At 39.1% G+C, this 17,729-nt stretch overlaps 1 protein-coding gene across 2 annotated transcripts in view; it reads right to left on the reverse strand.

Annotated features, from left to right (window-relative positions):
* Window positions 1-6,552: 6,552 nt before the first annotated feature.
* The window catches only part of MRPL3 (mitochondrial ribosomal protein L3), a 31,118-nt gene continuing 19,941 nt past the window's right edge, over window positions 6,553-17,729 (reverse strand). The window contains exons 8-11 of one of the 2 annotated variants that reach the window (XM_056336020.1): window positions 16,686-16,763; window positions 15,301-15,378; window positions 8,302-8,352; window positions 7,025-7,155 (exon numbers count right to left, since the gene is read on the reverse strand). In XM_056336020.1, coding sequence (XP_056191995.1) covers window positions 8,341-8,352; window positions 15,301-15,378; window positions 16,686-16,763 — 168 coding nt within the window. In that variant the 3' untranslated portion in view covers window positions 7,025-7,155; window positions 8,302-8,340. Of the gene's footprint in view, window positions 7,156-8,301; window positions 8,353-15,300; window positions 15,379-16,685; window positions 16,764-17,729 lie in introns of both variants that reach the window. The other variant, XM_056336019.1, reaches the window with a different exon arrangement.

Genomic DNA, 17,729 nt, shown 5'->3' on the forward strand with positions numbered 1-17,729 from the left:
ATTCTGCCTCTGGCGCTTGGTGCGGCTGCAGGCTGATAGCCTTGGGCTCAGAGCCGTGGCCTTATGGATCCAAGACAGGGTGACAAAGAGCAGAAAGACATTTCTCAACATCTTCTCTGTGGGGATGAAATAGCAGTTTAGAAATCAACTGGCAATTTCACAGAAAACAATTGATTTTCTCTTTCAGTAGCATACAGGGAAAACAGCTCTCTGTTGACCTGTGATCAAGGGAAATAAAAGATGAGAGAAGGGAAATCAAATACTTTTATTTTCTGTCAGGCTATTTCTCCATATGCAGCTCTAAACTTTCAGGTCAAATAAAGGAAAATCTCAGGCTAGCCTAAGGAAGAACATGGATGCTCCCAAGGAAAATCCCCCTTTGAAAACAGGAGGTGAGATCTGAGAACAAACCAGCAGACAAAAATCCCTTTCTTGCTAACTGCAGAGAAAGGTACCACAATTTTTCAACTATCTACACCATGTGGTAAATCTCTCATCACCCACTACCAAATTATTTCATGCATATTTTGTGTGGTGCTGGACAGATGCATATTAAACAAGACTGAGGCACCAAAACTTTTTGTGCCACAAGTTCATTACTGTATGGAGCAACTTCACAGCTCAGGCAGGATTTGGTGAGAATCTGTGTAACACTGCTTTCAGAGAGGCTCATGCAGAAAAGCCTCTGCTTCAGCAATGTTAATCTTTCCTCTTGACCTTGAAATCTTGATCTAGAAATAAAAAAAGAAACCTTTATAACATTACTGTCTTGCCTATGAAAGATGAATCATACTGATTTTCAATAGAGCAGCAGGTTTCCAGGGGACCCTCTTCAAGGTTATTGTTTTGAGAACCTGCAAAAACACCCAACCCCATTCTTTTATTAAGGTTTTCTACTACTTAAAAAGGAAAGGAAGAAGGAGATGAAAATGGACAGATGAAAACTTGACTTAGCTGAGCGCAAGACTGTGCACCCAGGGAAATGTGAAGCAAATTATATAACACAATTTGAATGATATCAAACTGGTTTAAGTCTATCTTCTGTTGACAACCTCCCCTTGCAATCCCACCCCTGCCAAATCCCCAGAAGCTGGATTCATCCATAGTTTGACTTCAATATGTACAGCTTATGGCAGAAGACTTTACACACTGCAATTCAGGAAACAGCAGCAAGCAACAGAGCACAAAAGGCTCCATCTCCAGGTATACTCATTAAGTTACAGCAAATATTTCAAGCCATTTTCCACATTCACACTGGTTTCTCAGCTGATTGCCTCTTCTGGGTTCTGTTCTAGTGCTCAAAGTTACTGCCATGAAAGTGAGTATTAATCACAAGCAGTGAATTTCAGTTCATCATGGGCAGTAGCTGGGTAGAAGCTCTAATTCTGCAGATTACTGGTTGCCCACTTAAATCAGAAAGGAAGAAAATACCTTGAGTCTTCACTTTTTAAACAGAAAGGAGTCTATGGCATATCAACCATGCACACAGGTGGGAACCCACACGTGATGTCCTACCGGTATGAAGGAAGTACAAACAGAGAGAACTAGCATATTATTAGTCCTAATGTTATCATGGATGTTGACGCTGCTAGAAATCTTTCTTGTGACGCCCACTCCAGTGATGCGTTCACCCTCACTGCACACATGCTTCTGTAAAGCAAGGGGAGAGATGCAAGGAAGAGCACACTGCCAGAATGACAAGGGACTGAACTGGTGTGACAGTCCTCCTCATTTCACATCACACATCTTTCTGGATACTTCATGAGGTAGGTCAGCTGGCTGCATTAATTTGGAGACTATCAGTCCTAATGTACAGCCTTACTACCTGACACTATAGCTTGCTGCAATACACAGCCCCCAGGAAAAACGGCCAGCCTTCTATCTGTTGGGCGGCCGCACACCTCAAACACAGCAGAGCTGCACTGATAGAAATGAATTCTCTTGCTGGTGTGATAAAGTTAAGGCTACATGTGACCAACTCAAACTCCTCCACCAGAAACTGCACACATTCTCCAAAACCAGTAAATACCCAAGACGAAGGTGAGCATTTTCGCATGTTTTCACAGATGTTAAGAGCCATCAAGTGTGTTATATAAATAAATTATACTATGCTATGTTACACACTAAGGTGTGTAACAGCACAGGGCAATTTGCTGCAGGTGAGAGATGCTCCATAATGCAATTAATAAGCACTATCTGTGCACTGAAGGGCACAGGAGCTAATTAGAAGACAGGGTGTCTAAGTAATGCTTACAGTTACAAAACCAAGGCACTCCCACACAAAATTTCAAGGAGATGTGGGAATAACATAAATCAGGAGAATGATCCCAGCCAAGTGATAGGAGTTACAGACACAGCACTAAATGAACTCACCCCACTGCTGTCCACACTGTGGTTACTAGGACAGGAACCATCCCTCTAATCGACAGACTTTATAAAGCACTCTAGGACTGGGCCAGCAACTTCTTTAAAATAGCAATCACCTTGGCATCATGCGGGAGCCCTGTGTGCCAGAGCTCACAGTATGGGGCTGGGACCAGTGCACTTGCTGGCTCTGCACCAGGCTGCCAGGGCAAAGCCACTGGTTGCGGGTGTTGGGCTCTCTGCTGCCAGGCATCACGGGGGCAGCTGGGTTACGCAATGTCAGCCTCCCTCATGGTCCACATTGTCATCAGTCTTCTTTCAGTCCTCCAAAGATTTTAGAATTTCAGCAAGGAAACAGCAATTTCTGGAAAAGCTTGGGCCACACCAGGCTCCAAAATCCACATGGAGGGTGGAGGAAGGTGAAAGTCTACATATGAACTCCTGTCATCTTTCAGCTTTTACTAGAGTAATGTTTATTAAATACTAAAAGAACAAACCACATTTTTCCACATCAAGTGAAAACAGCAAAGGAAAATGTTTATTGGTCTCAGATAATGACAGAGCAACGGTATTTAAAAGTATGAATTCAAGAAAAATAAACTCCTTGTTTATCATCAACGACTGCAATTATGTTGTCAAGTGACAAATGAGTGTTTTGATTTCCTCTTCCTGCTGTCTTTTTACCTCAACTTATATTGTAAGCTTGCCACTGTTTATTCATGTACTATTACAGAACCGCTGAGAGGGGTTATTAATGAAGAGTATTTATTTTTCAAAGCAGTCACGCCATGAAGCCATGGATACAGCTAAAGCTTAACACTACATGCTCCTCCAAAGCAGCGTGTTAGCGATGCTAAAGACTCCTCCAGCCCAAACAGAACAGCCTAAGGAGTGGGTAACGTGCAAAGCCCAGCTCAGGGTCTAACCCATAGCCCTTATATTCCCAAATGCCTGCAGAAAACAGACCAAATCGAAGGCACTGCTTGGTACCCACGCTTTGCCTCACTGTTACAGAAACTTCCAGACAGTCAAATTCCCAGGGTGTACGGGCACTCGTGTAGGTGTTTTTCCAGAAAACACGAGCAAAAAAAAGCGCTGCACAACATGTTTCCTGGTAAGATGGTAATACAGTAGAGGCCACAATAAATCTACTTGCACTCACAATTTTAAAAGCACTCACGCTTTTTTGCTGGATCCTCTCATGACTTTTAAGCATCACAAAGCAAAATGGTACATGCCAGAGAAAGTGCAGGCCCTTTACCAGCCCAAGGACACAGAAGAGGCTGAGGAGAGTGTGCACGACTTCCAAGCATTATACTCCCAGAAGAGAGGAATAATTTGCTCTCTCTCTGTGCTGAAGCAGCTACACAATTCACAGCAGATCTTAGCTGTTTCACAGGTTATGGCAGTGGCAGCAGAACTTGCCAACAATTACTTATTCAGACAGTAAAACGTTGGATAGGATGTTGTCCTATGGGATTCAGACTCCCGGTAACACGTTCAGCTCCTGCTTCTTTAATAATCTACAGGTAATATAGAGTAAGAGCTTCTTTTTGATGCTGTTATTGCTGCCTGGGCGTATGTTCCCTGGTGGCTCTAAACTTTTGATACTCAGGCACAGCAACAGAACGCACAGGTTATCTACTTGCAACTGAGCCCTTGGTTTGCCTTTTAGAAAACTGAACACAGCCCTTAGCACATGACACTGGTGGCTAATCAGACATGAGGACTTGGTATTTGCCTAATTTTGTCTGCTTTTATTTGACTCTCAAAAGCACATCTCTCAATAAACTTCAACAACCTTCAGCCATGTTGAGGAATTAAAGAATACTCAGCTCCAGCACCTTTGATAAAATCTAAAAATACTTCAGTAAGCACCCCTTAGCCTTTCCTAAGAATAAACTTGTAGGTGGGCTTAAAGTATTTGGTATCATTACACTTTTGAACAATTTTGGCCCCTGCAATAAATTCAGCCTGCCTTTTTCCTGCACAAAGTCCCTTCATTAGGCAGAAGAGCAGAAGACAGAGAGATGGAGAGCGTGTGGGAAATTAAATACAAAACACCATAAGCCTTCCTACGCCTGATGGAAGAACAGGTCTAATAGATGTTTATGTTCCAATCTAGGTTGCGCTACTTTGAGGTCATGTCAACAGATCTTACTCACCCATCTCACCCTGCATCTGCTCTACAGAAAATACTTACATTCAGGACATCAGTCTTTACTTAAGCCATGAAAGCTCTTGTCTTTAGAATCCAAGCACTCTTGATAAACAAAGATGGAAAAGGTTTCACTTGTACATCTCAAGAAAGCTGAGACCAATAATTACCTGAATAAGCTACATCTCAAAAAACAAAACTAACACCCTCACTCCCACCCACCCCAACACACGCACTAAAAAAAACCCCTGACATCCCACATGCACTTCAAAAGCACAGCTGTAGAGACTACTCTGATAGCATATAGGCTTCAACAGAAATTTTAAAGCTAAAGAAATGGAAGGCAATGTTAACTACAGAATTTCCTGGATGACTACAGTCATTCCCTGGACAACAAAACTGAAAAGTAACATGATCAGATCATTGGAATTTCACTGTTTATGCCAAAAAGGGAGAAGTTCTCATACTAAAGAAACAGGAACTCAAGTAGGTTGTTGATTTTCCCCTAAAGCTGAAATGTCATTTGATACAGAGTTAATCTTAACTTACTTTTTAAACCTGTGGCTCCCTTTGAACTCACATTTGATTCTTGGTGCTTTCCAAGGCATGTACTGAAAGCAAACCCAAAATATAACAACTTACAGGTGAGGATCCCACAGTCTCGCAACCTCCGGCTGAGAAAACATGTAGGAGAAAGCATCTCTCCATGTGATCACCTCAGTCATAGTCCTGTACCATTACAAATTAAATTAAAAAAATAAAATAAAAAATAACAGCAAAGCTTCTCAAGGAAAACTTATGGGTGCCAGAATTATTCCATAAGCCAGCCCAAGAACAGCAAGCTACACGCCTGTGCACACCCTGCTTTAAATATGTTCAAGGGCAAAAAAAAAATGGAAATGCTGTAACTTTTAAAGTATCATGGTCAAAACCCGACACCCCACTGGGTTATTTGCTACGTGTATAGGCTTTTTGCACCACACCTGCTGTGCGTGATGTCTGCACTTGCAGAGCCTGTGTTACTGAAGGGGAAGCATGAAGATGGTGCTGTTCTCCAGCATTCTGATGCACTCATTTCAATTGCATTTTTAACTCAACTGAATCCAGCTAAGAGGATACTCTACCATGTAGGTATTTACCAGTTCACATTTCTATACCACAGTCTCTAAAGATGTCTCCTGGTCTCCTATAAGCCAGTAGTAGACAGTACAGCCTCTTTAAGATGGCATGTGGTTTCTTGAAGCTATTACCAAAAAAAAAAGTCAAAATATTTTCAGTAACTGACATACCATCATGACAAGGACATCACCTTTCAAACTGGATAGTATTAACAAGGTCTTTAGAAATCTTGTATTTACTGTAGATATTTGATGTCTTGTGATGAAACTGCAAAGATGAGCAGACAGCACTGTCACAGTATTAATGGTAGGTTAGTATATGCAAATTCTTGAACTACTGCAGGGCTTGTAAGTGTGTGCTCAGAGGCCCTGACAGTTACGCAGCTACTTGCTTCTGCATGTGAGAGGATTTACAGTGTTCAAAAGATCAGACTTTTAAATAGTAAAACATGTAAGATGAAAAATAAATGGAGCATATTGATTCCAGCTGTCATTGAAAGGCGAGGTAGAAGGTAACGAGCACTATCATAAAGACAAATCCTTCACATTTGGCCTGTTCTCTTTATAATAGCTCTCCTGTAACAGCATACAAATCTAATACGGAGACAAGTGTAGATGTGGAGATATTTCTCCAGAGAGCATGCAAGGGATCCTTTGTGAAGTTCAGAACAAGTTGTCAATGAAGGCGACAAACAGGTGGCCACTGCAGTCTTAGTGCCGCTTTGTTACTGAACATTCCCCATCCAAACACCCCCTCACTGTACATGCTGCCAGAACTCCTCTGAAGGCAGTGGTTGGTATCATCTTCCCTCTAGAAAATTTGTTGTGTATATGCCACATTAAACTCAACAGAACACTAAAGCAAAAGGAGAGAAAGAGCTCTGGTGAAAAGAAGGAAACAAAACAAGCTCATGCTGCTACAGAGCATTTTCTTGTTTTATTTTGGATTATTCTTCATGGATCCCCCCAGAAGCAGATTTGGAAGCTTTTTTGATTGCTCAGAGTTGGACAGAATACTTTCCACAAAAGAAAAACAGAGTTTGGTAGCATTTAGAAAATTAAATGGAACCACCTTCAAAACAAGTTTTTCAGAAATGTCTAAGTTTTCACAGCCCGAGGCAGAGGACAGAGGATCACTGAAGACAAACTATCTGGCGTGCTTCACAAGTTGTCCCTCGGCCTCACCTGCTGCTGTAAATACAGGTTTGAAACTGACAGCGGTAAATCTTATTACCTGACCAAAATGGCAATATCTGAAGTGTTCAAGTCAGTTGGCAAGACTGCAATTCATAGGTTTATTTTTATACAACATTGCAAAGTTTGTGAAAATAACAAAATTGTGTGTTTTTGAAGCTGTGAAGAACATTATGCATATGTGACAGATGGGTCTGTGAACTGGAAAACCTCCTCATCATACAGGTCTTCTGGTAGTTTTTCATCTCCATCAGCAAAAAACGTAGGGAATGGAGGGTTTGTATTGCAGTCTTTGTAAGTAGGCAATCTGCTATCTTTGACCTAGAAAGCAGGAGGGGGAAGGGTAGGGTTAATAAGTCTCACAGAAGACATTCAGACAGTGATACACTAGAAATTAAAGAAATCACTTTGCATGCGTAAGAAAAAAACCCCAACAGCATTCCATTATCACATTACACTTGTATACGTGAAGAATCCCAGGTGTATCACCAGTTACTTTAACATCAACCCCAGCTACTGAATTTAACATTTTGTACCCGTCACTAAGGAGTTTTTAACAAAACAGCAAAACAAAACAACAAAGGTGAATTTATCACTTGTATGATAGGTTTATCAGTACTGTGAGAGAATCAAAACCAACCTACTCTCATTAATTCATTGCTCAATATTTTAAAATGTTATTAAAAGACATGTAAGTATGGCTTGTTTAAACTTTGTTTATATCCCACAGCACTTTCCCACATGACATACCAAGGTAAATTGGTATAATCACCCCTTCAACAACCAAGACATGCTTTTGCATTTATGATACAAACTAATTATGGCAACTAAGTTTGCAAAGACATGTGCATGTGCTGTATTCAGTCCTTCTGCCTACTGCAGAGCTATTCAGTGACTGCAATTAAGCATCTAAAATTCTTCATCTAGGAATCAGTACCCAAGTTTGTCAAACACGAGTTATTTCCAAGAACTGTAGTGCCACAGGGAAATTACTTTCCTTCACTGACCTCTCTACATATGGAAAGATTTAAAATCTAGCCCCCTGAAACTCCAATCTCTGAAGAAAATTAGTAGCTAGAATTATCAGCAAAAAGCAGTTTGTCTGCAGTAGATAGCTGGTATCTCTGAAGAAAAAAGGCTACAAATTCCCAAGTGATGAAATTTTATTTAAAATTAACTTCTTCATTTTTAAATTATTACATATGATCTTCCTCCTCAGCTGTAATAATCCCTTTCATCCACTATACTCAAGTGGATTAAAAAGAAAAAAAGTACAAATAGATTAAACAAAATATAGAGAAGACAGGCTCTTCCTCTTATTTTTATGGTGGCCTTTTAAAGAACCAGAAGCTTGCTCTTACTTGGTTGGACAAAAACCTCACATAGGACAACCGTGATTTATGCCAGAAATTAAATAAAACAATTTTATGCCCACTGAAATTTCTGTTCTGACAGCACTATATTTACCAGATTCATATATGCGGTTACTTGAGCCTTTCCCAAAGTCTAGGATGATTCCTGCAGATGAAATGCACAATAAATCTGACTTACTTCAGCTTCTGAAGAACTGTTTTGGTTCTAGTTTTTTGTTGGTTTGTTTGGTTTTGGTTTTTTTTTCCCCTGAGGAAGTTCCAACAGTTTTCTAAGCACAGGCTGGATAAACAAAATAAAACTTTTTTTCTAAGAATTGAGGGGTGAAGGGCTCAACATGTTGCACTGGTTAGGATGGCTACAGCTTTTCAAGCTGACCATTCCTCTTCTGTCAGACACTTCCCTATGAAAAGTGTTCTCTATTCACTTGTAAACTGCCATGTGTAGCTACCAAAGCACCTGTACTCCTGGCAGACAGCAATTTACATTGTGTATCTACATGGAATAGACGAGGCTGAGGTCCACATCCAAAGACCTCTGCTGCAACAGTTCCACCAGCAGTGGGTTCAGAGGAAACACAGCTTCAGCGGTACCATCTGAACTGCTGAAGCTGAGAAGTCATCCTCCCCTTCCATTACGCTGCCACTGTTTCTTTTACCATATGAAAACAGGTTTTAATTAACTTCACCAGTTACCTATTATTTCCCTTGCCCCTTTCTCTTTTACTCCCTAATCCTATTACACATCACAAGCCTGCTTCATCAACAGTAAAAACCCCCATGGTCTCTACACGACTTACCATAATATTAGGAAGATTAGAATAAATTATTTATTTCTGATAACTTATAACTTTCATACGTATCTTATTAAAATGCTTTGTTATTCTGGATTATTCTCACCATGAAATAATATTTGCTGTTACATACAGGCAGTTTTGAACATCTAGAAAATGAAAGGAATTTAAATGGCCATGTTGTCCCCCACCCCCCCATCTTTTCTTACAACAACTTATCAACAGGGTTTATGAGTTGCCCTTAACTGAAGGCAAACCCAACAGTCTAATCTTAGTCCTGCATTAGTTTATCTAAATAAATGCAAAATTTCTGTGCCACCTTAACATTGTATTTTACATATTAATGTCAGGTGGCATTTTGCAGATAGTGCCTCTTGTGTGATAAGGAGAAATCTTGAAGTACTTTTAAGATTCTTACGAAACATTTTCAACAGACCATTGTTGTTCTCAGAGGAGTACAATACTATTTCATTTCACCCCTTCCAAAATCTTCAGATGCTTGACAGATCCCAGCAGCACAAGCCACATCTGATATTAAAATGATTTCCTTCTGATATGCTTTTTCTTGACTGGCATAACTGAAACAGTTCTTTTGACTGATGAAAATTACTGCTGCTCTTCCATTTTCTTCCACATTCATGGCTTTCAAACATAATTTAAGTTCTACTCCTGAAGCACCATCTTAGAGCATCCCTAACAAACTGAATGACCATACTCTTTCTCCATTCTAAGCTTCAAAAGTTAAAACAGATACTATTATTACTCCTCTCAAAGGGAAGAACTCAATTTCATTTTACATCTGAAAGTACTGATCAGCAACTTAAAAAAATTACCGAATGATTTCCTTTACATTTACCTTTACTGATCAGCAACTTTAAAAAATTACCAAATTATTTCCTTTACATTTACTTTGGGTATGGGCAGCACCATACCCAAAGGCTTCCTGTATGTACTACCTCAGATTCCTGCACAATAATTTCAGGGTATTATAAAGGGTTAAATGGTAGCAGCAGCAGTTACACTTGTCTGTATAAGCACATACACAGACAAGAAGTACATGCGACCCAGCACAGCTCTTCCTGCTCTCCCAATAACCTTCTGAGAACATCCCTAATAAAAGAGTAAGTTTTAATGCCGTGTTAGAAAATCCAGTGAATTTAGCTCTCATCCACAGAAGGAATCGGGCTGAAAGCCCAACTTGTTATTACAATCCATAAAAGCATTCACTGCATGACTCAATCTAACCTAATCACTTGGCTTGCTCAACTTCTGTACTATTACCACTATATGTTACAGTACACTGTACTATAGATAGATGGTATATATTGTATATAAACTACAGTATATTCTCTGTGAAGTTTTTTATTAACAAAGTTACCAGCGAAAGCTGAAATCAGAGCTAGCTGGGATTTTGTCACTAGATCTTTAAAACAGTCATAAAGGTTTTGCAGACTAATAAATTGCACATATGCCTGTCCCATATATTCACTGCATAACAGATAGTATAAACAAATACAAATTCAGAAATCTATCACCACAAAATACTTAATATGGCCTTAAACAAGGCATTAAAACTTGATGCTTAAGTCACAACTCACATCTGTAGTTTAATGGGGCTTCAGGCTGTTAGCAACCACAGCAAAGAATGCAAGTTGTTTGCTGAACAGTAAAATGTGCTTAAATATACAGAATATTAGAAATAATCACCACAGGTGTCATATATTACCTAGCTCAGCTTCTCTGCTATTTTTGAAGCTAGACAAAAAATTGAATCCAAGAACTGTATCCATTTCTGACCAGCCTTATTTTGTCTTAAAACTAAAAAACCACCTTCACTCAATTCTATCATGGGGGCCAAAGTATGAAAGCATCACACTATGCTTGCATGTCCTCAATCTGAGCACAGCTCATCCAGCTTGGTATCAGCTGCTAGAAACAGAGACAGCAATACTGGCAAGTGTGATACAAAGTAAGTAGGATGCAAACCACTATGGACTTCAGCCCTGGCGCTGCCTCCCCCCCAACACCCCCCCCCCCCCCCCCCAAAAAAAAAGCAGCAGTAGGTGAAAACTGAGAAGTTGTTTATTAGCTCAAGCAGAATGCTAAAGCAACTGTGTACACCAAGTTTAATTCAATTCCAGCATACAAAAAGGCCAGTTCAGTATCTAACTCGCTAAGTAATTCCTATGGGTTACAGGACTGGCCGGAATTTCTGCTTTCACCACAAGTGATATATTCAAAGTGATCAACATTGAATGTCCTAAGAAAACCAGATGCTTTAAAATTAGGACAGGTATAAAACATTATCAAAGACAAACTATAACATCCTGAATTATAATACACTATATTACAGTATCCCCTCCATTACAAAGCATCTACTTAAACAGGGTATTAGTCTTGGGCTTCTCTCTTGAATACCAGAAGAGGTAACTTTTTGGTAATACATTTCAGAGAGAAATTGAGAGCCATAAGCTTCCAAAAGAAAAAACTATTAGCTTTTTTTCTAGAGGATCAACACCACAGACGGTAACTATAGGCCCTGTGACCTAAGAAGATACATCAAGAGAAACAGGTATTACCTGAGGTAGGCTGCCTCGATAGGCACAAAACACTAATCTACAAATGCTTACTCTGTGACGTTACTCTTGTAACAGAAATATTCCATATATTCTAGCACACTGTTAAAGTTTCTTAATTTTATTAGACCTTGTCATTGAGAAAGAAATCCATGCTAAAGTAAGCTTTCTGATTAGTTTTCCAGTTGGCTAGAAACATTACTTATGTCAGTTATTTACATGCATGCTTCAGCGTGCCATAACAAATGAAAACTGATTTCTAATTAAACCAGGAATCCAGCAAATGCAGTATTCTGCACTTTTATTCTACTGAAAATGAAACTTGAAAAATTAAGTGTGTCACCTCTGTCTTGATACAGTGCTGATGCACTAAGTTTCCAAAAATAAAGAACATACAAAAAAAAAAAAATTGCTTTAAGGAGTACTGTGGTTTTAATGGCTACCAGGCAACAGAGTGGGTACTGAGCACAAATGCCTTCCTCTTACAGACACACAAGGAAAAGCATTATGCAATATTCCAGTTTTTGAGCTCAAAACCAGATGGATCCAAATTCCCTAGACATTAGTCCTACCTAATTATAGGCAGGTATTTAGTGGAATGAACAGTAATTATGAATGCTAATATCCCAATTTCTCCCCCCAGCTACAGATACAAACAAATATACAACAATGTATAGAAAGTCAAAGTCTATATGCAAACAAGAAAACACCCTGGAACAAAGGCATAAGACACAAGCTAAAACCACAACAGGTGAGTGCAGCAAGATTAAACAGAGAAAGAAAAACCAGAAATTAGAAAATACATGCTAAATAGTATTGCTTTGCATGCTTTTTTAACTAAAGCTTTCTCTCCTCTTCGGACATGTATTTGGAAATATAAGGGAAAAAAATCTAATTAATATATGTAATTCATGTAGCTTATGGAAGGAAACAAAACAGAATGGATTTATCAGTTTATGGAGCTGGAACGAACTGTTGCTGACTACATACTCCCTCCAATCACCAAATATGTGAGTGGAGGCAATTTAAAAAAAAACCTATTTCATAATAGTAATACCTACCACTGTGCCTTCATCTCAGTGTTATTTATTACTAAAAAGCCATGAAAATTGGAGTCTTGAGCACTTTGGTCAAGATCTTTCAAATACTATATTATGTTAATCAAACAGCTTGAAGGGATGAAATCCCTCATTCTTCCCATGGATCCTCAACCCTCATTAATGAAATTACCCACAACTCTAAAATGGGTATACCAAAATGCATACTTGAAGATACCTGGACTTCTAAACTGTAGATAACTATGACTTGAAACATTTTCAAATATAGCTGACTTATGAATACAATTAATACAGATTCTGTATCTTGCAGAAGTCATGTACAAGGATTAATAAAGCAGTCAGAAAAATGCCTTGTGCCACTTAGTTAATACTGGTGCATTAAGTTTACTTTAAAAAAAAAAAAACAACAAACCACCAAGGGAGACATTTTAACTTTTGAACTTAGGATAAAGTTCCAACCATCACCCATGACAAATCAACTGAACAGAAATCACTCCTGGACATGGCAAGCACTTAAAATGGTATGCAGCAGACTGCCATGGCAATCAAAGTCCACTATCCTCTTCACATCACAGATGTCAAAACGGTTGTTTTCCTGCAGTATGCTCAAATAGCTTGGTCCAGCAGTCTCCTGTTAATAAGGCTGTTGACAGTACTGCTGCCTAAGAATTTTTTTAAGCTAATAGCAGGACTGCTTTCAGAACAAAACAGTAAATCCAAGGTGTTAAGGAGGATGCTTTCCTAGGCAAAAGTAATGCCTGAGTAAAGAGAAAGAAAAAGTGGAAGAAAAAGGTGGAAGTGACCCAGTCACGAGAGAAAGCACATAACACTTGCAGTAGTTTCTCCTCCAAGTGTGACTGAGCAGTGTCTGATAAGCAAGGGGGCATTGACTTGTTTAAATGAGATATTCATGGTGTATGTAAGAATGTGTGGTATTAACACACACGGCTTTGCTTTTAAAAACAGTTTATATTACAGGTGTTTAAAAAATGTTTCTTTTCTTAACTCACTTAAAACCAGAAATCAAAAAATTAATTTACTGAGTCTAGCTATTATGAGCTGGTAGAAATAAGTATTGTATTCAGAGTCTCAATGGCTTCATAAAACGTTGTATCCTTGCAGATAAGACAGAGATGTGCACATGTAGCTGCCACTGAATGATATAAGTGTGGATTTTAACAGCATGACTAGGAGAACAAGATGTAACATCTCTTGCAACAATTAGCTCTTGCTTATGAGCACCATTAAGATCAAAGAATGAAGTCTGGGCGTCAAATGTTACTCTTTTATTCAGCTACATGATGCTGCTTGCATACATACGTTGTCATTTAATTGTGCATTTGTCATAGGATGTCATTTTTAAACCTCAGACTAACATATAGCAACCAGGTTCATGGCTCAGGATTATAAAAAATTCTTAGAACACAGTTGAAAAGGGCATTCAGTCCAATACAAGGATGAAAACCCAGTCAAACTACAGTCTTACGTCTGTGTCACTGATGTCATGCCAAGTTATTTTGCAGCAGTTATCCTGAGAACTATTTCTCCTGGACATCTGTTAACCAATTTTCACTGTCTTGGGTGAGAAATGCAGGATGTATTTTCCAGGCTTGGGCTGGACATTACAATCACAGCAGTTTAAAGATACCTCACTCGGAAAAAAAGGCGATATTTCCAGTGAGAGAAACACAACAATAAACTTCATTTTTCTGTGTGTAAAACACCTACTCAAAAGCTAGGGTTGCTTTATTTAATGCCCAGTAACTGTGGAGTTCTGCTCCACAACTAGAAAACACGTAACAGAAACTGGGTGCCCATAGTAAAATATGACAAAAGCGTGAATAAACTAGTTGAAAAATCTGAACTTGATCTCTGTAACTTTTCAAGAACTGGATCGTTTAAATCCCTACAATACCGAGAATTTTAAGCTATATATCAGATACATAGGTATATGACCAACAAAATTTGCACTTGCAGTTGTGTAAACATACCTAATTAGAAAGAAAAATCTATTTCGAAAATCCTTAAGAGTACTTTCCTTGCTTTGATGCAGATTATTCACAAGAACACATATCAGACTCTTCATTGTTTCAGTTTTTCATAGACAACGCTGAAACAATCTCCATAAAATTTGAAATTAATTCTGTAGACTGCCACAGAAAATAACACTGACACATTTATACTTGTTGCAAAGGGAACTTGTATCACTATTGTGAACTCCAGCTGTCTCCTGTACCTCTCCTGCTCCTTAGAAAGGTAACTGCTACTGTTATGGGAATACTTTGAATAACCTTTAAAGCAGTGCCTGTTGTGCATTTCTGTTCACGAATACAGCCCTTAAATAACGTTCTGGAAATCTCACCACCGTGCTGTTGACTCAGGTTAGTGTTAAAAGGGATAGACCCAGCTCTGAGGGTCCTGTAACAGGGTTACAGTGACTGTGTTGGTTTATTATATGCTACATGGGTGCACAACCCCAGTGCAAAGCTAAAAATGAGCCATTTCAAGGAAGCTGGTGACCCACTGCCCCTATTAATCACCCTTTTACATAACTGATCCTACCATCCTTTAATTCAATAGTACAAGATGGGACTCTGAAGAAATGAAGATTGCATTGTAGAGAGCTTAGGAGTCACTAATACCACTAAGTTGAAACTAGTAAACATACCTTCACCAGACAATTTGTGTGACCTGGAACAGACCCATTTACATAAATAATATCATGTTTTGTGTTGATCCTCCACACCTAGAAGACAGAAAAAAAACCCAGACACTGAGCTCATATTAAAGACTATTCCCAGCTTTACAAACAACAGTCCAGCAAAGTACAAACTGATTAATTGGAGGTGGTACTCTGGGCAAGAAGAATGTTCTGCACAGGCATAAACTTGCCACAAAATTCAGTGACGTGCCACTCCGAGCGCAGAGCTTTCTAACACGGAGACTACTAAACAGTTCTAAAGGGCTTGTGATCAGGCTATGTTTGGTAAGGCAGCTCTTTGTTCAGTGTAACACCAACCAAAGCTCCAAAGCCTTTCCCTCTAACAGCAACAGCTGTTGAAAAACCTAACACCTGACAAATTAAACCAAATATGCTCATGAAAATCTTACTGTGCCCATTTGTTTCTTAATTCTATGAGGTGCTCAACTGAACACACATGTTTTTTGTTTCAAGAAATTAATTTCAGTTGGCAGACAGCAGCAGCACCACTTTTTTTTTTTTTTTTTTGGCAAACTAGAAGCTAATACACTTTTTGTGCAAACTGCAGAGGTTGCCTTTAGAGACACAGAGTAGTAGCTGTAATAGCAGAGGAACTGCTGCAGCTGTGTGCACATCAGAACCTGGACAGAAACTATAATCCCCTTTTTGCACATGGAAGTGAAGGACCATGATAAGGTTAGAACTTCAAACAACTCAGGCTTGGGTTGGGTTTGAAACAAGTGGAATAGGTATGAAAACATCACAGAATGGTCAGGGTTGGAAGGGACCTCTGAAGATCATCCAGTCCAAGCCCCTGCCAAAGCAGGTTCTCCTAGAGCAGGTTGCACAGAGTCACGTCCAGGCGGGTTCTGAATGTCTCCACAGAAGGAGACTCCACAACCTCTCTGGGTAGCCTGTTCCAGTGCTCTGTGGTCCTCAAGGTAAAAAAGTTTTTCCTCATATTCAGATGGAACTTTCTGGCTTTCAGTTTGTGCCCATTGCCCCTTGCCCTATATCTGGGCACTAACATTAACTGAAGGTCACCAGAAGCCTGACTGTTTCCCATTCCAAAGGCAGAAGTCAAGGGATACAGTGAAAAACACATCAGATGTGGAAGTATCCCCTGGAAACCCAGTTCCCAGGGTACACAGATGCAAAGGGAGTTCAGATAACTTATTTGTAACCCACAAGAAGACAGGAGTACACATTTGCTGCTCTTGTCTTTCCACTTGCTTACTTCAAGATGCTCTGGATTCTAATAGAAATGACAGACAGTACACCAACACAATGGCTAAATCTATTGCTTGGCAATGCAACCCCCTCATACACATTCCAGTATACTCCAAACTCACCTTTAATCCAAAAGATGTCCTATAGATATTGCCCATTTTACCAGGCATTTTCTTTCCACGATAAACTTTAGCAGCTTTCTAGACAAAACCAGGGACAATAAAATTAATGTAACTGCAAGAGGTAAACTTACAAACTCAAGAGAAGTACCGAAGAAAATATGCTGGTATTTCCAATGTTGAAAATATCTAATATTGATTAGTATTTTAAATACCTCCTGCTAGAGATTAGGTATTATTCTACATGTTACCTGAAATACCTGCCCTCAATCATAAAATTGCTATACATACTGTCATATCAACAAACGGATTCTAGCTTTGCTTAATACTTAATGTGTATAGATTCAGAGCAAAATCTGCACTCATCCCATGTTTTCATGTCGTAAAAGTCAAGAAAAGTTTTTTTCCTAAAAGCTCTGTCAACACAAGACTCATCCACCTCACAAGACTGTAGCAAATGGAAACTTGCTTAAATTGTGGATGCTACCATAGCACTCCAGAGCAGTCCTGCCCAGGAAGGCTCCCAAAACGAAGATAATACTGTAGCTTCTTCCCTCTCCTTAATCCATGTCATTTATACTGATATAAACCAGATTTTTTAAAGCATGTATTTTTGAGAACTGAATTTTTAATTACATTCCTTGCTATTGCTTAGTTTTGGTATTCCATTTTTGTTTGGCTGGGTATAACCTGGAGAACAAAGGTGGAAAAGAAAAGGCAGGAGTAAGAGCAATAATTTTCGGTTCTACAGTATAATCAAGGCATTTGTGTCAGCTTCCTGCACCAATCTGTCATGCATTAATAATGTTTTGGTTTGGTGGTTTTTCAGGTTTTTTAATCATACGAAAGTCAGAATTTCAGGAAATCATCTGCAATTAAGTTCTAGTGACAGGATTCTGTAATAGACAATGCAGGATTACAAAAAAATATCTGAGGTGGTCAACACTGGACTGGAAAATAAAAGTCAAGACATTTTTTTTCCCCTATTGCATCCTTTCACTTTGTCTCCTTTTCATGATACCCATTTCCAATACTATTTCCCATTCT

The sequence above is a fragment of the Falco biarmicus genome, chromosome 4 (assembly GCF_023638135.1).
Source record: "Falco biarmicus isolate bFalBia1 chromosome 4, bFalBia1.pri, whole genome shotgun sequence".
NCBI lineage: Eukaryota > Metazoa > Chordata > Aves > Falconiformes > Falconidae > Falco > Falco biarmicus.